The 24,530-nt window shown below is 39.7% G+C and overlaps 2 protein-coding genes across 3 annotated transcripts; both read left to right on the top strand.

Annotated features, from left to right (window-relative positions):
- The first annotated feature begins 2,560 nt into the window (after positions 1-2,560).
- Positions 2,561-10,348, top strand: LOC138027267 (uncharacterized). Its single transcript, XM_068874827.1, has 2 exons — positions 2,561-2,716; positions 8,075-10,348. Exon 2 carries the CDS (start codon positions 8,075-8,077, stop codon positions 8,981-8,983), a length of 909 nt encoding a protein of 302 aa, XP_068730928.1. The 5' UTR covers positions 2,561-2,716; the 3' UTR covers positions 8,984-10,348.
- A 4,229-nt stretch (positions 10,349-14,577) lies between these two features.
- Positions 14,578-23,720, top strand: LOC138027266 (uncharacterized). 2 transcript variants are annotated; one of them, XM_068874825.1, is made up of 3 exons: positions 14,578-14,716; positions 19,350-19,431; positions 19,952-23,720. In XM_068874825.1, the coding sequence occupies exon 3, from the start codon at positions 19,952-19,954 to the stop codon at positions 20,909-20,911; it is 960 nt and encodes a 319-aa protein (XP_068730926.1). In that variant the 5' UTR covers positions 14,578-14,716; positions 19,350-19,431; the 3' UTR covers positions 20,912-23,720. The 2 variants fall into 2 exon arrangements, with proteins under 2 accessions (XP_068730926.1, XP_068730925.1); XM_068874824.1 differs by lacking the exon at positions 19,350-19,431.
- Positions 23,721-24,530: the final 810 nt, after the last annotated feature.

Genomic DNA, 24,530 nt, shown 5'->3' with positions numbered 1-24,530 from the left:
GCCACGGAAGTCCGATACTCAACCATCAGCTGAGTCCTACCAGCGTAGCATATGTCAGGCCAAGCCAGAAAGGCATGCTAAGGCCTCAGAGTTTCGGGGGCCCTAAAAAGGGCGACTGAAGTAATGTGGGCGCACAATGTAAAGTGGGGTGAGTAAGCTTTTTTAGAAGATTAGCAACAAATTGAATTTACACTATAATAATAAGAAACAAACCATAGAATTGGAAAATGCAAAAGATATGTCTTAGGATATCGCAAGGTTGAAGCTTGCAAGATCCTTTGTCGCACGTGATTGATTTTGCAATTGCAGGGGTGGATCAAGGATTTTAATTAGAAGGGGGTGCACCCTTTAAGGAATGACTTAACTGACGGGTGTTTTTCTTTTTTCTTCTTCTTTTTTTTTTTTAAGAATACGACCAATTTTAGAAAGCCGCAGATCATTTCAGGAGACTAGGGTTCTTGAGTTGGTTCCAGGCTATTGCATCCCGATAAGAGAAAGAGCGGGCGTTTACCATTGGCACGGAAAATCCGGTTGGACAGGACCCCATTACCGGAGCCTACATCTCCATTGTGTTGTTGTCACGGCGTTTTCACAGACCGATATATTTTTAGATTGAATTTCCCGCGAATGAGACTTCCACAGGAGGCCGATGACCAATTACAAGAAACTAACCTGACGTCATAGGGTCACCGAACTGGAACTGCCTTTGTTGTTTTTTTTTATTTTTCGCGAAATGTAGTCTAAAAATAAATCGGTCTGTAAAAACGCCGTGACATAGGCCCAGTATGGGAGATGGCGGCTCCGGGTCATGGGCTCCTGCTGGGTTGGAATGGAACGCGCGTAATGGTACAGGATTTTCCCAATGTGGCCTTTCGCCAGGCCTGAGTCTCTCGGGGCTGGAAGAAAACAATGACACATCAAAAGGTGGCTGCATTTACAGTGTCGAAAGACGGGAAAAGAGGCCGAGGTGAGCCGGGTCGAGTGGGAGTTTACAAATGGTGCAGGAATTTTCCGGTCATTTCGGTTGGACCGGGAAAAGAAAAATAAGTCTGAAGGGATTTCCACCTTTTTCGGAAACTTTATGGTTGAAAGAGCCGTACCATTTGAATTTCCAACCGGAATTTTTGTTTTTGTTGACAAATGGTAAAGGACTAACTTGTAAGAAAATTCATTTTAGGTAACGATAATTGGATGTCATGCATAGTTCGAGCCTCTCAAAATATAATTGTGAAATGGGTATGGACTAGAAGTTCTCCGACAACATGCGAGTGTTACTAAGCTAATCATAAGTCAAATTTGTCTTTACCCTTAGAAGGAATGGGGCGGGGGAGGTGTCAGGGACCCCTCTCCTCCTCAGGGGTGCAGGTCAGAATCCTCTCAGAGCTGTCCCTGCTCCTCTCCAGGGCAGCAATCTCACTGAATACCCAGGAAGGGGGCACAATACCCTGAAAGAAGTCGTTATGGGATCAAAATCTCCCAACGAAAAGTTGGTTGCCATGGGAACACATACACTCTATGAGTCTGTTGGGTGAAGAGAGACCTGTAAGGGAGTATTTCGTCCAACTTTAAGTTTATTGGTATATTTCACGCCCAACATAGTTTAGAAAGAACACTTCAAATTCGATTGACGCCATCCTTCCATAGATTATCACAGAGTCCTTGAGAGTAGATATGATGCTGAGCAGTTCGTGACTGTACCATATCAGCTAACTGCAAAGTACTACAAGGAAGAATCGTCCTTACCGTAGGATACAAAAAAAATCTTTCTTTTTTTTTTTGGGGGGGGGGGGGAGCTTGAAAATTTTTTTAAACGTTTTCTTAAAGTTGAGTGGTATTATGACTCACGGGAGGTTGTTAACTGACTCTCAGGTTGCTTAGACGGTATGTTATTTCAGGAACGGAAGTTATTGCTTAAGCATTTTTGTGGACTATCGAGTTACTATCGAGAGTCAGACTATAAAGAGTTACTATCGAGAAATTAAAGAATGTTCTTTAAAAACAGGAAATTTCAAGGAAGATTCGAACTTAAACTCATTCACTTTTTGACATCGTTTTAAATCTCAGAGAGATGAATCAAAGAGATAAATCAAAGAGATAATCAAAGAGATAAATCTCTCGGAGGCAGAAGTCTCTGGAAATGAACTCCATCGTAGCCTTTTTAATTATGTTTCACTTTTATTTTAATTTATCCAATTAATTCTGATGGGAAACCTTATAGATTGAAGTTGAGCGCAACTAAACGTCCAGCTTCTGAATTTTACTTAGGGCGGAAGTTTCGTACTCTATATTTTCCATGAACCTTTCAGCAAAAATGGATGGTTTATTTTCTTAGCAAAAATGTATTTGCTGAAGTTGAGTTCAAATATCCGAAGCGGAAGAAAGGTCTACTGTTGAGGTGATACGAGCCTCAACCACATTTTAGTCTGGAGAACGTTTCAAGTCTCCATGTTTTGCCTTATATTATTAGTATAACGCCCAGTGAAGCGGAAAGGTTCAACACTTGTCTTTTTATTCCTTTTTGACACTGCGGGGTTCTTCAGTAAAGTGGTACAAACGAAACCGGAAGCAAATCAGTAGCCCCGTTTACGCCTAAACTCAATCAGTTGCATCAAGGTTCGAATCAGTCGCTTAGTTTCACACCGGAGGATACGTTTTTTCTCGTTGTTTCTGTGAGATTAATTCCCCTGACCGAGTGACATTCCTGATTTGGTTACAGGTATGTTTTATGCGCCTTTTTCTTCAGTGGTACTTGTGAAATCTTTTACTATGAAAAGAGAAAGGTGCAGATATTGCCATTACAAGGTAGAACTCGTCTATAGCTGTATTGTAATTTAGAGTTATTTTAAAAAAGTGTGAGGGCACGTCTCTAAAGTCTAGAAATATTTAGCTAAAGGGTTCAAGAACTTCTAAAACCAAAACGCGATGTTACAGATATCTTCAATCCTGCTTTTTCTTCAGTCACTGAGGTACTTGTGGAACCTTCTACTGTGAAAAGCAATACTCGCCAACTAGTTAGAGAGCCTCTCAAGACAATATCCAATTCTTATCAACGTAACTGACGTCGAAAGACGTCACAGACTCAGTCACAACTGTACACTATAATACACTGTTTTCAATGAAAGCAGTTTATTTCGTAGAGAAATGATAATTGTTTGCTGGCGATCACTGAAGATTAATCTTTGAAGTAGGAATGTTAACTCCCTTAAAGCCTGGTTTCCATATGATCTGCAACGGAAGCTGTCTTCGTGGGTCTTATCGCAGACGATCGTAAACACACGAGGCAAATCTGAAGCGATCGCAGACAAGCGTAGCACTAATTGTCTGCGGAGCGAGTAGAAAAACGAGCGCACTTACTGCTAGTCTGATTGGCTGTGTTTCAAGGCGAACAATAGTGTGTCGTCGATAGGGCACAGATCATCTCAGACACATGTTCCGTTAATAATTTTCTTAGTCAAAAGCGTCATAATGGTCGGCAAAGTAGAACTAGATTCAACTTTCCCCAATCATCCAGACCGTGTGCCGTAGATCGTCGCAGACGCAAATTACCCTTTCGTAAACGATCGTTGCCATTCCTCAGAACGGTCGTTGCCATTTGAAACGGTCGATACCATTTATAACGGTCGACTACACACTTCACTTCAAAGAAAATTAAAAGAAAGAAACTAAGAAAAAATATTAACAAAAATTAAGACAAAAAAGGAAAAAAAAACCATATATAAAAGAAAAACTGGAAGAAAAAAAAGAGTCCAAAAATTTCAAGACTCGAACTCGGGTTCTTAGCCCTTACCATAAACAGAACCCTAACCCGAACCCTAACTCATATGACCTGCGAGACACAAATTCAGAGCTAAAAAATGGCATCGACCGTTTGAAATGGCAACGACCGTTCTAAGAAATGGCAACGACCGTTTACGAAAGGGAAATAGGCGTCGCAGACCCCAGGGACAGATGTTTTCATATGTGTTCGACTTGGTGCAGGACTATCGGTGTTCGTGTCGCAGAACGATCGCAGACCGTTGCAGATTATATGGAAATCAGGCATTAAGAAAATGTTTGTGTTCTCTCGGCTTCAGCGGTCATACATAACGAATTCTATTCCATTGAAGCAAGACGAAGAAAACACTCGTAGTCAATACGCATAACTGATCAAGTCATAATTACGTTGTAGGACAAAATATCGGTAAAATATCTGTTCGGAAGGATGGCGGGCTGGAATTTTCGAATTTTCGAGGCGCACTAAGATTTTGGACAACTCCCTGTCCTGCGATCAGGCGCATTTAATTAATTAATACTCAGTACTACTCTCCTTAGCAGACCTGCTTTCACGAGCCAAAAGGCTGGTCAACTCAGTACAGCATTAGCAATACCATTCGTGACTATGTGGCGCCAGGGATCTTTAGATACTATGGGTACCAATACTCGTTTTTTTTTTCGTTGTTTGGTTGAAGATGATTTTGGGAAGATGCAGTGATTAGGATCAATGGCATTAACTGCTTCGTGGAATCGTCCTTATACAACCGTTGATCAGTAGGAAAATTATATGTTTTTTTCAACAGATTTTTCGTGTCAATGCATATCAATGGACATTTACACTGTTTTTGAGGCCATATAGGTTAAAGGGCGGGACGGGACGGGCTGACTCGTTTAGCCGAGATCTCGGCACGTCTGAGAAAAACACCAAAAGTCAAGTTTGGCATTACATGATTAGCGGGGCGCGCAGCCCGGTAAGCTGGGAGCCCAGTTAGCCGGGCCAGCGATTTCTAACCACTTTACTACACTTAACAGCAAAATGATCCATGGAATAGTTGTTTTTTATGTTCAAATAAAGGATGTATAGATAGATTTAAATGTAAAGAGGGTCTGAATAGGGTTTAGTGTTTAGTGTTATTCGACCATAATTTTTAGCGTTTGCTGTGAAATTGGTCATTTTTTAATTAAAAGTTTACTGTTTCTGGAGAAAATACTGTTAATTGTTTGGAGGGTTTTTTCGTGGAAACCCCAAAGGGTCCCATAGTCTTTTAGCATTGTAATTTCTTATCTGCGGCTACAAAAATCGGTAATAAAATCACTTATGACCTTTGAGCCCACGAGAAAAGATCATGACAGACCTACTCCGACTTCCCTACGTGTCTTTGCGGTTGCGACACTGTAACATGTGCCTTCAAAGTTTTGCTCTAACGAGTATGTCTTTAAGTGATTTCCCTCTTCTGTATGATATGATAGGAGGCGTTTTGTAAATGTGTTTCAGCATTGGCTGATTGTCTATTAAACTCCATTCTTGCATCAAAAGGTTTTTAGGGAAGGTACGTTATTTTATTGGGATGGGGGGGGGGGGGGTGGGCCGGGGCTTCGGAGGGGAGGATCCTTGGTATTTTTTTACAAATTAGGGAGGGTCAAACCTGTGTTATTCTCATGAGGAGGGTCACAGGCTTTTTTGGCAAGGAAAAAATACTCCATGTCGCTTCTATTTTGCATATACAAGCAAAGCTTCCAGTCAAGATTAATCTAAATTATTTACAGGTGTCGAAGAATTTATTTATCTCCTCCCAACTAACATAATTGTCTCTCTCGACCAGTGCCTGTTTTCGCCCATATTTTGATGTTTCCGCGTCAGTCTCCAGTGAGGATTCGTCACTTAAGCTACTCAATTTTGAACCGACAACTCGGTCTACTTCATCACTTTGCGAGTCAGTTTCGACCTCGGTGTCTAGCGGTGGGGGCCGCGGTTGTTGACGCTTCATTGAATTGTGCAGCAAGCTGCCAATATGCGCTTTGATTATTGCGACCTTTTCAGCTTTCTTCCCTTTGAAGGTGATCTTGTGAAGGGAAAAGTACAAGATTAGCTCCTCCACCCTGAAGGACGATAGCTTATCGGAATTGTACAGCCGATGTGCCATCAACAGAGTCAGAGGAGTAGCGGGCATTCCTTTTAGAATGGCGAGTCGGCAAACAGACACAACAGCCACAAGTTGCTGAAATCCTCGCATTCACCACAAGCACATTCCTCGTACATCCTTGCCCCTTTTTCAAGTTTTCACCGAACAATCACAGGCCACCCAATTAACTACTTTATATGAGAACAACTTCCAGTTTGTTATTTTATACTTCCGGTTAGTTTTGTCTCGGATAGGTTGAGGGGGAGGAGGGGGGGGGGGAGGGGGGGGGGGGAAATGTTTTTGTTTGGATATATCTAAAGGGTTATGCATTAATCCATTCATCGTGTCATCTATTAGGTTTTTAGGATAGCCGCGAGCTTTAAGTCGCGTTTTAGAATTTCAGATGGCCTCCTGGACTGTAAAATTACATTTTTAACATGTGAAAGGCATGTGAGTATTACATCGAAAATATAGTCGAAAGTTTTCAGAATTCTCCTTGGAAAACTTCGGTAATCTTTGAAAATCTTCCGAAAAGATCGGAAATCGTCGGAAAGTAGCTGAACAAAATAACATTGCCTTTTTGGCGCCGTTTTTGTTTCTCTCTGGATAAAATTTACTGTTACAGATAATTTTTTACTGTTAGTGTTAAAATGCCTAAAATTCAACTGTTCTGTGTTACAGAGTTTTATCAAGGTACCCCCATTCAGACCCTCTGTAAATGCTTTGTAGATAGTGGAAGTGCACTTAGCTATCAAGCTAGTTCACAGGCAGCCCACTTTTAATCTGAAAGAAATAATTCAAACGTAACAGGAACATAATTAAGAACCCCAACTGCCAGGAAGCAACCAATTGGCTATTTAAAAAGTGTGGTAGAGTTGAACCCGGGACAACCAGAATCAAATCCAAACCAGGGGTCCGTTTCTCGAAAGACCCGAAACTTTTCGGGCCTCTTTCGTGTGTCATAATTACCTCTTTATTTTAAGAAGGAACTCTGAGAGTTTAAGTCAACAAACTTCACTATCATTTAGCTTTTTGTTATCTTGAAAACATGTTAAAAGACCAGCTTATGAAAACAAGGGGAAGGCAGTTCAGTAAATCGCTTTTGGGGCCCGAAAAGTTATTGGGACTTTCGAGAAAACGGGCCCAGAGGTTAGAACGAGATTTGAAGCCGGGGCAACCACATGCAAACCCAACGCCCTAACCGCTTAACTACGCCGCCTCCTTAACGCAAATTTTAAGGCTTCTTTAAATTAAATCATAAAATGGTGAATTTTAATAACCATTTAGCGAGGCAAATGTCTCTCCTCTTGTTGTTATTTTTTTTTTCACACGACATATCTAAATTTAGCCCATGACGGGCTGGTTCACCTCGTGTAATACCGGACTGAAACTGACCCCGACAAACCCGAACAGCTCGGCTCATGTAATCGGTCCCTAATCCTTTATGGTCCCACTGTTGTGGATAGCAAGAATACCTCCTCTCAAAATTCATTCCTATCCAGATTATTTTCGTAAAGTATGGAGATTAGAATAAGGCTATAACGACCGTTAACAACAATTTGTAAATTTCATGTAAACCCTTGCAATCAAAATTACGGTATGCAACTTCCCACGAAATTTGAAGCGACATGAAGAGATTTCCGCTAATATCCAATTTTAAGACGCCGCGTCTTGGGAAATGATGTATCTATCCAGAGGAATGAGGCATGTGGAATTTGGCTAAGAATGGAAAGTTTGGAGTAAATAGATCACTAAACCGTTCGCGCCCTTGATGAATGCTTCCAGCGATAGATCTTTTCCCGGTTTCAGGAACCCATGACGTGTTTTTGGCTTGATTTTGATTTAACCTTATAATTAATTAGTATTATACAAAATCGCGCGCTCTCATTGGCTCGCTATCTATCACCTCGACGGACAAAATGGCTGCTAGTAGTCGTTTTGCCACTCTAAGTTAAGATGATTTCGCGTTTAAATGTTTCTTTTTTCTCTTTTTTGAAATAATCACCTGCGTATTTATACCAAAGCAATTATTCAAAGCCAACGATTCTTCCGCCAAGTGACAAAAACAGCCTGCGTGGCACTGCAATTTCGATCATATTCAGTGCAACTATTTAACATTGGACTCTTTAAATTTAATTCTGTAGCCTTTTCTAGGGGATTTTATTGAGCGATTTCTCTTTTATTGTTTTCCCACTTAGATGGCTTTTCAGACTTCAGAGGTCACCAAGTCACCTTACATCACCTTTGAAAAGATGCAAGGATTCAGAAACGATGTTCAAGATCGTTTGTCATCATCTGTGCTGAATCGTTATGCAACACGCCCATCGGCCTCGTTAAAAACAATTGGCTGCATTACTTACGTTTTGTTTTTCGCCTGGCAAGTTATCGGCCTCATTCTCTACTCCATCCGGGCATTTGAGACAAGCATCAGCGCAAAGCGTGCCAGTTTCCAACAAACGCACATAGAGCTCTTTAACCACTCTGCAAATCTGGAACTGATTTGGCTGGTGACGTGGTTTTTAAACACTGCTTTAGTGATGATTGCTTTGTCCAAAGTACCCTCGTTTCTTGGTTATGCTGTGATACTTAGGAAACTTGTTCGCTTGCCGTCTTTTTGGAGTCTTGTGGCATTAACTGGAGTGTCCATGGCGGGATATCCCATAATACTTGCGATCAATGATCACTCTGGAATCGAAATAGCATTGATTGTGGCGTTCATGGTTGAGCGACCCGTTCAAGTCATCCTGCTTGCCTTCTTAAACTTCACTCAGGTGAATCATTCGCGAAAAAACGGAACACTTAAAGTCTTCGCATTCATCAAAGTCAACGTGTTTCTCTTGTTTGTAAATTATTTTATTCAGTTTGTTATTGGCTCAATACAGTTTGCCCTCAACGTGTATGGAATAGACGAAGAGACTGAAATTGACAGTCATTTCCACTCCGTTCTTGGTACAATCCGTCGATTATCTGTGGTTATATTCTGTTACAGAATTTATGTTTTCCATTGGGAAAAGCTGTTTGTCGATAATAGAAACATACTCTGTCACCACGACTATTTTGAGAATTCTTGTATTCGTGGTGAGATTAAAGAATTTAACGCAGTTTAGCAGTCAGTAGAAGGAGAGCTATATTCCCATTAATCCATTTTGTTAAAATAAAATAATAAAAAAATCAACGTTTTGAGGAGGACAGAGATGGCTTAGTGGTCATTGCACTCGCCTGCAATGCAACCATGCGGACTCGTCACCATTGTTAGTTCTTTACTCTGCTCCAAGAGGTTTTTTCCAGGGTTCTCCTGGTTCCGGTTGTTCAAAAGCCGATTAACGCCAGCCTCGTTCCCACTCGTCCTCCGTGAATCAAATTTGACGTCACCGGTCGAGCGGATCGGGAAGATTCCGGCCTCAAATCTCGCGCTTCTAGGGATTAAGCGCTAATAGGCCTGGGAACGAGGCTGGATTAACGCTAATTCCAGGTTAAAAATCAACCAAGGAGTTTATTTTGCTGTTGAACGCCAATATTCGGCAAAATTTTACATTAGAAGAAGTCAATAACGAAAAAAATAAATAAATAAATCAACAGAAACCGTCTACAAAAAAAAAAGGAAACACTGAAACAAAAGTTTACGCTAATCTCGAATTTAGGGAATCGGCTTTCGAACAACCGGGCCCTGTTTTCCCCTCTCCTCACAAACCAACATTAATTGTAATTCTCAATTCGATCGGATGCGGGATCTTCCTGAAAACCTTTCAAGCTTCGCGTGAGTGGATCTTCCTGAGTAAATATCATTCATTACTACTTAATTATTAAATTATTAATTAAACATGATGAAACGCCCGAAAACGCCACGGAAAGTTTTGAAACTGATTTCCAAACGGTTTTCATCCTTTTCAAATTAAACGCTTTAATTTCAGTGTGGACAAGCGAATACCAAGAAAAACCAATAGTCTCAACTGAAATAGAAACGATTTCGCTAAGATCTCTTTCCACTAAAGTTTTTGGCTTTGTCGTAGCTAAAGTTTTCTTCGCCTCAGTTTCGATGCTTTTGTAAAAATATTTAACGAACTCACTCTTGGACTGTAATACCATTGAAAAGAAGACTAACAAGGCCCTTTTCACCCTACCCTCCCAACAGAATGTTGTTCAGGACTCAAGAGCAAATGATCTGGTATGCGTGCCTCAACGTTGCTTTTGGGGGAGGGGGAGCCGTAACAATACGATTAACTTCATAAAAAAGTTGTTAAAAAATCCAAAAAACTTTGTTCAGGATTGTAATTTGAACAGAATTGTTCCTGACTGATCGGGTTAAGTTCCTGCTCTGTCAGATTGTTTTCCGTGGTGCCGAATTGGAATCCACACAGGAAATAGCCTCCCCGTAGGTTTCTGTTAATTAATTTTTTTTTTCTATATCATGTTATGTTTGATTGGAAATGTTGCTTCCGCCACTTATTCTTGTAAAGCACACTTAGTATAATTTTCATATTGAGAAGGCGCTATATGAATGAATTAAACACATCATTATTTACCTAGTTCACGCAATTTTTTTTTTTTCGTTTAATTGATCTTATCTAATGGTTATTTGTAAGTACCCCTAATTGACTGTGTAGTGACATCTTATGTACGGACTGGTCAACTTAACTTATCTTTGTCAGTTTGGCTCCTTCAGTTATGTTGACCAAACAAATTGTTAACTGGCTGATTGACGTAGCACGTTGTTACTGAAAGATTGATCATCTTAGTGCTATTCTTGCTTTGCATCCACGCGATAAGACGGCTACGTTGGTGTACAAAACAATAGAAAATGGCCCCACAAATTTTGTATAATCAAATTTCCAAAAGACAATTTAATTCTCTGTTCTGTATACCAACATGGCCGTCGTGACGTCAGATGTAAACCATCAATACTGTTTGTTGTCATTTTGTATTTAACAATTATTCCATGAGCGCGCGTTGGATATGAGATGATAGATAGCCAACGAGGCGCATAGCGCCGAGTTGGCTATAATCATCTCATATCCAACAAGCGCGTGTGGAATAATTGTTTTATTAAAAACGCCCCCAAAATATAGAAAACTAGACTACAATAAAAATAAAAAGGCCTAAAAAATCACGCATATGCTTGCCGTGTTTGTAGATCATGGTATAATGGCTCATAAGCCATGGTGGCTTAGCCAATCAAAACTCTCGAATTGCATTATCCAATGATCCAGTTTTTAATAAATAATTATATTTTATTACAGTGTTCCAAGAAATTCATCACACTATGTAAGATCTAGCATAGCGTGTTAATTGGGTGCCCTTTAATGTTTCGTTTTCATCGTTAGCCGTACAATATACTTGTTCTATCTTTCTTAAAGTGGTACTATGATCAAAAAAACCACTTTCTTTTTTTCTTTAGATTTTGAAATTGTGTTTGCTTAACACCCGCCTGGCAAATTTTTAGCTTTGATTTTTATCCCAAGGCTGTTTACTTTGAGTGAAAGTCTTGTCTTTCACAGTCCGCCATTACACACATTCAAAACTGACCGACTGGACTTCAGAGGGTTAGATTTAGGGAAGTGACATCAATCACCAAAAGAAAATGAGGCGTGTAAACGCAGTTTATTATGTATGCCAAAACACGAGTTTAAATATCTGAAAGCCCGAAACTCCCGTGCAGCATATTAATTCCGTCGCGTACAAACGCATTGCAATCTTAAACCGGCGAGTCTTTGTCGTCATTTTCTCCTCGATCCAGCTTTAATGTTGGGGGGTGTTTGTATGATACCGGGGCGATTTTCACATCGGCGCGAGTTCCCCCCGGTTCCCTCTCGAGCTCTTAGCTCTGTAGTTGTTTACATTATACCACCAAAAAATGTCATTCTGGCGCGAATTCACCTCGGTTGCAGCACCGGAGCGAAAAGTTCGTTCCGGCGCGAAATCTCGCGACGGTATCATGTAAACGAGAAACGATCACTCGTTCCGGTGTGAAATCGCCTCCCTGTGAGCTGGAACGGATAGCGCATGCTTGCTTTTCCTCAGTAAATCCATATATTTGCAATTTGGATTCACGCCTGTACTTTATCAACATGTGGTGTCCCTGCATGTAAACGCGGTACGAAATGGAAAAGTCACCTCTGTGTGAAACTCGCGCCGGTGCGCGGTTTCTCATGTAAACATCTCCTTAAATGGCGGACCATTAAATAGGAAAATTCCAGTTAAAATAAACAAGTGTCTTTTTTAAATTAGGCTTAAAACGTGGGTCACTTAGTGTTTAGTTAACATAGTTTTAAAATCCAAAGAAAAAGAGATTTTAGTTTTTGATTATGTTGCCAATTCAAAGTTTCTTTTATTCTCTCCTCGTTGTCATTTACATCCCGTTTCATTCTATCACGTATTTACATTTAGTTTTTGTCTCGTATATAAGTCCAAAATTTTTTGCATGTACTTTTTCGACCGCCTTCCATCAGTTTAGGCGCGCTTTAGTTCATAGAGGGGACTGGTTTTGAAGCTCGGCAAAATCAGAGGAGCAAACAAAGATGCCAAGATTTAGGTTGGAAAGTCCACTACCGTGCAAAATCTTTGGTTTTGCGCTCATACACTATGCATGAATTACGTTTCTATTGGTTAGGTATTGGTTAGTTCCTCTGTACGGAGTAAACAACTATTGTATTTTGTGCACAGTCAAGGTCAAAAAAGAGAACAAAAACCTACAACAAAGAAATTTGTCGGGTTTCATAACCATTCCCCTCTTTCAACTATGGAGGAACAGTGTAACATAAAATAAAATAAAACATTCGTCGTTGCGCGCTGGCGTCTTCTTTAGAACTTAAGATTTGCATGGTCATTTTAACTTGCAGATTGGCAGAGAAGGGAAAAGAATTTGCTCCTTAAAGTCTGTTGTTTGGTGGCGTTCTCGCTGACATTGCCGTCCTAGATCTTTTTCGTGCAACCTGTCACCCAACAATGTTGCTTTGCAAGTTGAGATGGTTTGTTGCTCGTATTACCACCTTTTTGCGAAACAAATTTTCATGTTGCAAAAAGTAAAAGCGATGTCTACTTTTTGCAGCATAAAAAATTCTTGCGCAAGAAGGTGGTAATACGCGCAACAAACCATTTCAATTGCAACGCAACATTGTTGCGTGACAAATCGCGCGCCAAATGTTGCCCGTATTACTGGGCCTTTAATGTAGGCGACGTAAACGAAACGTCACCTCAAAATATGGCTTTGCACAATCGTAAGTTTTTCACGATTATTTATTCCATCTCGTTTAAGTCGTACAATGTGGGCGAGGCATCTTAAAAAGTAAATTGATACGAGTGATTTCAGAGTAACAATACAGAACGAAAGGTTGACATTTGTATTCTCACGTTGTCGTCAAAACCTGAAGTTGATTTGACATCGTTGTTACTTAGAGTACAAAAATATGTACTAGAATGCATGTCACACGTGCACGTGTCATCACCGCAGCCGTCATCGTTTTAGTGCGTAAAGAAACCGAGCCTTTCTTTGCAGTCGCCCACAATAATAATAATAATAATAATAATAATAAAAATAATAATAATAATAATAATAATAATAATAAATAATAATATTAATAATAATAATAATAATAATAATAATAATAATAACAATAATAATTATTATTATTATCATTGTGAGCTAATAGTGAACTAATAGTGAACCAATTAAATGTAGTTTTCGATTTTTTAGCATAATACCACTAGAGCCTGAAGAATGATCTCAACGAACATTTAACAGGAAAGAACGAAGAAGAGACGCAATATCTAATAATAAAGAACCAGAAATGGATCATATCACAAAACGTTGAAATAGTTAAGAACTTTTATACCTATAAGAGATAGGAAGAACGGAGCAGAGCGTTGAAAGGAATAGTCTAACTGAACATTCATATTTATAAATTATATAGCATAGTCTAGGACAAGTCAAATTTTTCGATAAAAATGTTTTTTTTTGGACGTTATCGGACAATAACAATGAACGTTATCGAACAATGACAAAAGACAAAAAACTTCAAGCTACACGTGCACTAAAAACAAAAAATATATAAAGCATTTGAAGACAGATCTTGTTGTCCCCAAAGACAGAACAGAACTGTACATGTTTGAATTAGCGAATTGTGCCTAAATACTGAAGTAAAACAATCTGCAATTTGCGAACATTAGCTTTTATTATTGATGTTTTCAGTTCATTGGTATATTTCACGCCCAAGATGATTTAGAAAGAACACTTCTAAGACGATTGCCATCGTTTTATAGATTATTACAAATCTCATGAGATTAGATATGCTGCCGAGCAGTTTCCACGCCGAGTTGACCTTAACATATTAGCAGCTGAGACATATTTTACAAGGAAGAACTGTGCAATACATATACACTCTGACTGATTTTACGAGAACGTCTAATTTTGGTGCTGAGGCTGAGCGTTTCTATTCTTTTAGCGATTCGAGCCTGAAAATGATCTTAAACTCGTTCTTTAATTCAAGCTGAGTGGTATACTAAGTTCGACTATAAACTTCTGGGACGTTCTTAAACTGACTCTCATCCTGCATGGGTACAGCCTCTAGGTATGTCTGGTATATGATTAAATTTCTTTTAATAACTCCGGCTTTTCCCGTTTTCATGCTAAGTTGCACTAACGAAACCGAAAGCGTATAGTAGGGGCAACGCGTTTAATCTTTACGATGACAAAGCAAATTCAATCAGTTGGATCAAGGTCCGTATTAATCAGTTGCTGTTTTTCAGACCGGAGGATACTTTGACTGGAAACGCTTTTTTCCGTTGTTGTTTGGAGATTAATTCACATTTCCCCTGACCGAGTGACATTCTTGATTTGGCTACAGGTATGTTTATGCTGCTTTTTCTTCAGTGACCGTGAAACCGTTCATTGTGAAAAGCGAAACTTGCCAGCAAGTCAGAATGCCTCTAAAATCAGTCTCCCTGATTGTAATCAACCCGTAACAGAGATCGAAGGACGTCACTCACTAACAACTGTGCACTGTGATAATTTGCCATGAAAGCAGTTTAAAGATTAATCTTTGAAGTAGGAAGTTTAACGCGCTTGAGAGATTATTCGTGTTTTGCTGCTGCGATTCTATTCCATTGAAGCAAGACGAAGAAAACACGCGTGGTCAACACGCATAGTCAAGTCGAAATTACAACCTACTACTAAGTGATTTCGGCCGGGTAAAATAGCTGTTCGGAAGGAAAGCGGGCTAGAATTTTCGAATATTCGAACTTGGACTTTCGAGAAGCACTAAGATTTTGAACATTTTTCTGCACAGATTTCAACCTAGATATTTCTGGAGAGTCTGAAGTGTGCTAAGAAACGACAAAACCACATTGAAGAATGCTAAGATTTTATTGACCAGGGAAAGTCTTACGTAACATAAAATTTGAAGCTTTATAACTTCTATCATTTTCACCAAAGTTTGTTTGACAACCATATTTTAAGGCAAACGTCCCCTAAAATTTTCGGGGGAAGGGGGGGTTGGGGGGATGGGGAAAGGACTACTACGTAATGTTATTATCAGATCCGTTAGGATTGCTAGCACTGCAGTTCGAACGAGGAAAAAATTCTACAGACTTGAAGTCCCCCTAAAACATCCGAACCAGGAGCCATAACAGATAAATATTTTGTAGGGCAGCTACAAAGTCACTGAATCCATTTTAGGGAATTCTGACAAATTTTAAGGCATCCGGTCGTTGGGTGTACCTGTTCGTAAGTTACCGCTATACTATTTATGCAGCTTCAATGTTATTGTCATTATTGCTAAGAGTAATCGTAGATAAGGTAGTGCGTTCGACGTGGGAATAAACGTTATCAGTAGCACTGAAATGATTGTGCAAGTCAGAAATGTATACAGTGCAGCTGAAAGACAAGCGAACTTAAATTAATAATACACCGTGCGTACACCCCCAATGACGTGTACTCGTATGTGTCATTGGTATGTATGTAGCCTGCACGACAGGCGCTTCGCGCTCGTGTCGCGCTCCGCGCAAAATATCGCGTTCGCCCCGCATCGCGTTCGCCCCGCTTGGCTCAAAAAGCGCCTGTCATGCAGGCTAGTATGTATGAGCTACTGTAGTCCGGGCTATTGTTTTATCAGTTGTGGAAAGATTACTGTTGACTACTGTGAGAATAGACCCTTTTACCGATACGGCGGCCATTTTGATTTCTATTGTTTCAAAAGACATTATGGGATGCCCAGGGGGCAAATTAATATGTATTTGCCCTCTGGGCATCCCATAATAGCTATTCGAAACAATAGAAATCAAAATGGCCGCCGTATCGGTAAAAAGGTCTATTTCAATCGCATTAAAAATTTGTGGTTAACTTGCACCGAATGGTCCGTCGATCATCCTTTGTTTCTTTCTTCACTGTAGCGTGAAGTGTCTAGTATCGCCCAAACCTCTTTATTTTAATGATAAGGTTCATAAGAAACAACTTGATAGTTTTCTTATTTTAGGGCACTCAAAGTTTTGAGCTTCTCAAAGTTACCATTTGTTTTGGTCCAGTAAACTTTTCGCAGTTTTCCTTCGCCGGTAAATTTGAAGAAACGTTTGCTTGTCGTGACGTTACAGTCACGATCATTTCACCCGTCGGTGGTAACAAAAAAAAGAACTTTGCCTTGCAAAAAGAAATCAAGTAAATGTGATCAACGCATGATAAGGGTTTGACGAAAAGCCTGTATTTGAACAGAAAACATTTTATCGTTTGAATTAGCGAATTATGCCCAGTAGAACCGAAGACATGATTTTTTTCGGAATTTGTCGTGACGTAGCCTGAGAAGCAAGCTTCTCCCTGGGGCGAAGTGGAAGATTTAATGTTTTGGCCGCGGGAAAAATGGGGCGAGACAAGAAGGGCAGGCCCCTGCATTCTGAAAACCCGTAACTTGACATGTCATGCCTGAATGCCAGGGTAATGATGCTGTGATCAGCTGTCAAAACAATTGACCAATAAAATGTTTGGTCTTCCATAGAGGAAATGACTTTTTGCTAGATTTGATAAGGAAACCTCACTTAACGCTGGTAGCATTTAATTATACAAAACAGGTCATTGTTCTCCGAGCGGTTGATACGTACATCCACACCGAGCGCAGATCGAAGAATTTCGGCAAATCTACAGAACGTCTTCCAAAAACCTCCATCTTGTCATTTTCAGAGGCTACAAACGAATAAGTAAGGCCCCTGGAGCAATTGTCTATTAATTTATTCTGAGTTTCACATGGAATGTCTGAAGTTATGGGCGAAAATAAAATGCAGTCGAAACAAAGGGGAAGGAATGTTGTTCAGCTTGAAGCAGAGGTTGGTGGGGCGAGTGTTGCGTGAAACTTCCTCCCCCCCTCCCATCCCCCCTTAATAACGGCTGCGAAGGAGAGCAGCCCTAGTACGCCGGTAGTACTGTGCACAGGACACCCACGCAGACATAGAAAAATTAACTCGAAATTAGGTCTTCATACTCCTTTGTCGAACCTACCTACTATTATCATTATCATCATCATCATCATCATCATCATGATCATTATCATTCTAAATATTATTATTATTATTATTATTATTATTATTATTATTATTATTATTATTATTATTATTGCTTCAGTCTTTGCGTCATTTAAATCTTTCACGACAACCTTAACAAAGCACCACTTCGGTCTTTTCAATGGTCCAATATAGTGCCAACGTACACGTGTTTGGTTTGATATAGATCCAATCTTGATTATTCAAAGCAAGAGATTATCAAGGTAAGAGAAGTAATAAACAATTATTGGATGAGGTTTTTGTGATATCCAGAATAATCAAGGTCGAGGTAAGGGTTATCAGCCGAAGCCGAAGGCTGAGGCTGATAACCCTTACCGAGACCTTGATTATTCTGGATATCACAAAAACCGAATCTAATAATTGTTTTATTATACATTGAAGCAAACCTAGAAGTCATTGTTGTGCTTCTTCACTGACTGCAAGCAACACAAAGCGCGCGAACTTGACATGATTACCCTAAGAAATCATGCACTGCGGTCATACATGACATGATTACCCGTGACCTTGGCTGACCTTGACATGATTAATGTATAATCTGCAGTTATGACGTCACGGGCGCTGATTTCGAAAATTCACTGTAGGCTTTCGGCCAATCAGGAAAGAGATAGTGAGCTCAATGTATAATAATCCCTCATATTGGCCCTATTGCCATCGTAATCCCTCTTAAGTTATTTTTAGATCGCCTGGGAGATCCGGTATTCCCAAGGTATTCCCACGAGGGTTAACCGATAGCCAATCACATGCCCCCATTTTTACCAATTTTGGCAGCTGAGCGAATCCCACGCAAAGATTCGCGTCGTTCGCGATATACCATCAAACAAAAATGGCGAAGGATGTTGAGAAAAACGCGTATATACATTTTGTGAACGAACGTGACTTCAAGGAAGTGAGCGTAGTAGGAAAACGTAAATCGAAAAAGAATCGTTAAGCTGATTTTGGAGACATGAAAGGAAAACTTGAATCAAGCGTCCGATAAAAATTTTTGAACCCGTTTCATCGGATTCAAGTCAATTTGCAAAGGACGTATGTTAAATATAGCTGTCTCTTTAAAAAAATGTTTAACACGGTTTCGTATATGGCACAACCTTGAATGTGGTATCATTGAAACTAGACAGTTAAGCGATTTCAGTCATAGATGTTTGAAACCTGTATCTTGAAAGGATCGAGTTTTATAAGCGATGAGAACTTTGTAAACATTGGCAATTCGCAGACTACAGTCAACAAGTAATGTATCGCTGACTTGGTTAACGCGTTCTTGATTTTCTTCACGGGATTAAAATATGACGACTCAATTCTTAGATATCCATAGAGTGGAGAGAAAGATCTTTACAACAGTACCAAACATGAAAGGAAAACTTCAACAGACAGTGCGATAAAATTTTTTTTGAACCCGTGGTATCGGATGGAAGTCAATTTTAAATATACCTGCATCTTTCAACATTATTAAATTCGGTTTCGTACATTGGACAGTGTTGAAATTGGTATCATTGTAAACAACACAGTTAAGCGATTTGAATGATCTATCTTTGAACCTTGTATCCTGAAAGGAACGAGTTTTATAGGCGACCGAATTTTGTACAAAATGAAACATCGCAGACACCAAGTAACATATTCCTGCTTGGTCAACGCGTTCTCGATTTTCTTAGCGGACTTAAACTATGGTGACTTAATTCTATGATATTCATAAATTACACAGCTAACGCTTTCAAACAGTACCACACATGACAGGAAAATTTCAATTGACCGCACGATAAAAATTTTAAAACCGTAAGATCGGATTGAAGTCAATTTGCAACGCACGCGTGAAATATAGCTTCTTCTTACAAAATTATTTAACACGGTTTCCTACATTAGACAATCGTAAAATTGGTATCAGAGTGAATTATACAGTTAACCGATTTCCATGATATATGATTGCAAACTGTATCTTGACAGGGACGAGTTTTGTAAGCGACAGAATTTTGTAGACGATGAGAAAGTGCGCACTAAAATGGACAAGTAACGCAATGCAACCAAGGTAAACATATCTGCATCTGTCAAAATTATTTAACACGGTTTGATAGATTAAAAATTCTTCAAATTGGTATCATTATAAACTAGATAGACAGTTAAGCAATTCCAAGGATGTATGTTTGAAACCTGTATCTTGCAGACAATGAATTTTATCAGGCCATGAAACTCAATTTTGAAAACGGAGAGTTGCATCGTACAGAATTTGCTGCACTTTCCCTCCTCCACGAAACTTCCACGTAACGCGCGCGGTAACATTATCCGCGGGAAAATTGATATCATCTAAAAATAACCTAAGAGGGATTACGATGGGATTAGGGCCAGTATGAGGGATTACTTCTCTTACCTTCATAATCTCTTGTTCAAAGTCAACGATTCTTACGCTAAGTGACAAGAATAGCTTGCGTGGCATTGCCAATTTCATATTCAGTGCAACTAATCAAGTTGTTTGACTTGTTGGGCTATTTAAATTTAATTCTGTAGCCTTTTCAGAGGATTTTATTCTCTTTTATTCTTTTCCCTCTTAGATGGATTTTCAGATTCCAGAGGCCACCCGGCAACCGTACACCACCTTTGAAAAGAAGGAAGGATTCATCAGAAAGTATGTTCAAGATCGTTTGTCATCTGTGCTGAATCTTTTTGCGCGGATACGCACATGGGCATCTGTGCTGAATCGTTTTGCGATACGCACATGGGCCTCGATAAAAAAACTTGGCTGCGCATGCATTGCTTACGTTGCGTTTTTTGCCTGGCAAATTATTGGCCTCATTCTCTACACCATCCGGGCATTTGAGGCGAGCATCAGCGCAAAGCATGCTAGTTTCCAACAAACGCACATCAAGCTCTTTCGTTACTCTGCATACCTACAACTGGTTTGGCTACTAACGTCGCTTTTTAACACTGGCTTAGTGATAATAGCTTTGTCCAAAGTTCCCTCGTTTCTTGGTTATGCTGTGATACTGAGGAAACTTGTTCGCTTGCCGTCTTTTTGGAGTCTTGTGGCATTAACTGCAGTGACCATGTCGGGATATATCGTAATACTTGCGATCAAGAATCACAATGGAATGGAAATAGCGTTGATTGTGGCTTTTATGGTTGAGCGACCCGTCCAAGTCATCCTCCTTGCCGTCTTAAGCTTCACTCAGGTGAATCATTTGCGAAACAATGGCAGAGTATTCGCATTTATCAAAGTTAACGTGATTCTCTTGCTTGTAAATTATTTTATTCAGTTTGTTATTGGCTCGATACAGTTTGCTCTCAATGTGTATGGAATAGATAAAGAGACTGAAATTGACTCGCAATTCTACTCCGTTCTTGGTGCAATTCGTCGATTTGCCGTGGTCATATTCTGTTACAGAATTTATATTTTCCATTGGGAAAAACTGTTTGTCGATAATAGAAACATACTCTGTCACCACGAGTATTTTAGGATTTCTCGTCGTCGTCGTCGTCGTCGTTGTGACACCGTTTCATTAACTACAGTTTAGCCGGTTTCCAACGGTTTCCATCGTTTTCAAAACGCTTTAATTTCAGTGCAGTACAAAGAGAATAGGTTAAAATAGTCTCAAGTGAAACAAAAACGAATTCGAAAGGGTTTCTTCAGTCACTAACGTTTTCGTTAGCGTCGATGTAGTTAAAGTTCTCTTCGCCTCAGTTTCGAGGCTTTTGTAAAAATATTGAACTACCGCTTAGCACGAACTCACTCTTGGACTAACCCGGTGAAAAGAAGACTGACAATGCCCCCCCCCCCCTCCTCCCTCACAGCTTCACAGCACCCTCCCAACAGAATGTTGTTCAGGACTCAAGAGCAAATGATTTATACGTGCCTCAACGTTACTTTGGGTGGAGGGGGAGCCGTCTTAATGCGATTTGCTTCATGAAAAAGTGGTTAAAAAGTCCAAATAACTTTGTTCATGATTGCACTTTGGACAGGAGAAATTCAATTTCCTCGTACCTGACTGGAACAGAAGGATTATAAGAGGAAAAGGCAGCGTGTCCGAGTGGCCAGTGCGCTGGCCTTAATGTCCGCAGATCCCGGGCTCAAGACAGTCCTTACCCGTTCTGGCGCTAGTTTGTCCTTGTTGGCCCTGGTCGGGTTGAGTTCCCGTCCTGACAAATTGTCTTCGGTGGTTCCGGATTTGCATCCACCACGTTTTGTAAATAGTCGAATCTTATACATGTTAATTAGAGTATTTTTTAATATCATGTTATTTTGACGGAAATGTTGCTTCCGCCAGTTATCATTGTAAGGCGCACTTGAGTATATTGACATTGAAAATGCGCTATATCAGCTGTATGAATGAACCCACATCATTAATTATTCACTCCAGGGGCCTGCTTCTCAAAATTCCCGAATCTTTACTCGCCGTTTTCGGGTGTCACGATTCCCTCTGAATCTCAAGAACGGAGAGGATTTGAGTCGTCAAACTTAGCGGTCAGTTTGCTTTTTGTTACCTTGAACACATGTTAAAAGATCGGCTTTCCTGAACAAGTGGTTGGCAGGTTCACAAATGGCTTTTTACGCCCGAAAAGGTTTTCGGGACCTTCGAGAAACGGGCCCCAGGCCATTCTTATTCACTTTAATTGATTTTTAATATCGAATGGTTATTTGTAATGTACCCCTAATTGTGTAGTGATGTACTTTTGTATCGACTTGTCAACTTAACCTGTCTTTTTCATTTTGGCTCCTTCAGTTGTGTGGACGACACAAATTGTAAATTCATATATACTGGAATCAGTGAATATTGATCGACAGACTGACGGAGTATTTTGCAACTGAAATATTGATCATGTTAACGCAATTCTTGGTTTGCATCCGAATGATGAGATGACCATGCTGATGTACAAAACAATAGAAATGGTCCCACAGGTTTTGAATAATAATAATAGCGTCAAACTTCCTAACGATATTTTATGCATTGTTCTGTATACCAACATGGCCGCCGTGACGTCGTCGTATGGAAACCGTCAATACTGTTAGATTTACTTTGTATATATTTTTATTACAGTTAAGCACACTATCATTTCACTCTTGTAAATTAGATGGTAATGATTGTTAACCTCCATAAATGAAATGAAGAGATTGATTTCTTTCAATAGTACCAGTACTAGTAACACGGGTATTTTGACGTTTAGTGCACAAAAATGTATCCCATGGCCTTAATGTTCCTTTCGCCATTGTCCGCTTTATGTCTGGCCATATTACCACACGTAATTGAGTAAACAAAACTAAATCCCAGATGAGAATCACTGTGACAGGTGAAGCAATGATTTTAATTTTTTGTCAGAATTTCATGATGGCGACCGAATAAGGGGCTTAATGCTAATAAGCCTTCCTAACCTCGCTACGACCAGCACATTTCAAAAGATTTTTTTTTCAAAATGAGGTCAGTAGGTTTCAAATTAACATAAATACAAAAGAATGTAAAAGTGGCGGTCAAAACCTCAAGTTTGGTGATTTGGCGTCGTCAAGGTTACGCAGAGTACCTCAAAAAGACCAAAAACCATATTGTGCTAGAATGCGTTCGGCACGATTTTTTTTTCCTCTTTTAACGAATGAAATTATTATGTTGTGGCGTTGTCGTCACCGTAGCAGCTTCTCAAATTGCAAAACATATCGAGTGCATGGCTTTTGATGAGGCTCACTGTGTGTTACAGTGGAACTAGGAAACGTAGAAATGTCCTGTAGGTCGTGGATCTGACTGGCTCAACAATGACTAATAAATCTCCTGCATGCTGGAAATCTTGTTTAATAATTATTGTTCATTACTTCTCTCGATCTAGTTACATGATAATCGATTTTGATGTAATTTTCCTGACACCGAAAATCAAACAGTAATTTTCATATACGATTTTCTGTCGGGGTTTCCATGTTTCCAAATTTTGCGATTCCTTTGTCTGCATATCCACCCTGGTATCTAATGTAATACGATTGGCTCATTCCGAGAATGCACCTGCAAGCAATAAAGGACTCTCCTTTTTCCCGTCTAGGTTCCAGGAACATTTTCAGGGCGGGGTAAGAGGGAGTCCCGGAACAGGACTAATGTATGCTCTGCGATGTACGTAATATAAACCAAATGGCAACTACAAATCGATGAGCGCTAATCGTATGATCATAACGCCCAAAATATATATGTATTTAGGCGTTTCTTGTAACGCCCCGTAGTCAGTTTATCTCAGCATACTTAAGTTATTATTCATAGTAAGGTGTAGGCTAAACGTAGCACACCTACTTGCGATATATGCTGCCCTATGCCAGTCGGAAATAAACGATAAGTATACAACTAGAAGCAGTCTTTCTTTGTGCCGTTCACTAACCCTTTAAAATAAAAAAAGTAAATAAATAAATGAATAAATAAATAAGTAAATAAATAAATAACTTGAAAACAGGTAAAAGTTGCTCCAGACGCTAAAAGTTGCTTAAGGTTGCTCGAAAGGAAAAAGTTGCTCAAAACTCCAAAAGTTGCTAAAAGTTGCGAGCCCAATCTGTCAAAGCCTACTTAAAGATTGAAGTTGAGCGCAACTAAAAGTCTAGAGTCTTAATGTTACAATTCCGGTTTCAAGTTAAAGCAGACGTTTCGTAGTAATCTATCTTTTGCATGAGGCTTTCAGTGTAGAGTTGCGTTCTGGGCTTCCTGTGGAACTCTGTACCTGGCTTCGTGTACGGTGTTGTTTGAACTTGATGGGGCAATAAAAGTCAGCGAGTTTCTGGATCGTTTATCCCAAGTTGTCTCTTTGTACGTAACACATCTAATCAATCCAACATCAGAAAATTAGCTAGAGTTTTAGCAAAAACGTATTTACTGAAGTTGAGGTCAAATATCCAAAGGGCGAGAAAAGCCTGTTGAGAAGAAATTAAACGAGCCCACACCATATTTTAATCTTGAGAACGTTTCAAGGCTCCATGTTTTGCCTCAGGTCATAACTCCCCTAGAAGCGGAAAGAATTGTTTTTCATTCTTTTGTTTTTCATGCAAAATGGTACAAACGAAAGCGAAAGCCTAGGGGCAGCCCCGGTAAAGCTTTAGGAAGACAAAGAACGTTCGAATCAGACGCTTAGGTTGAGACCAGAGGATACTTCGACTCTAAACGTTTTTTTCGTTGTTTC

This window comes from Montipora capricornis, chromosome 12 (genome assembly GCF_036669925.1).
Source record: "Montipora capricornis isolate CH-2021 chromosome 12, ASM3666992v2, whole genome shotgun sequence".
Classification (NCBI taxonomy): Eukaryota; Metazoa; Cnidaria; class Anthozoa; order Scleractinia; family Acroporidae; genus Montipora; species Montipora capricornis.
This window is presented reverse-complemented; position numbering and strand designations above follow the sequence as displayed.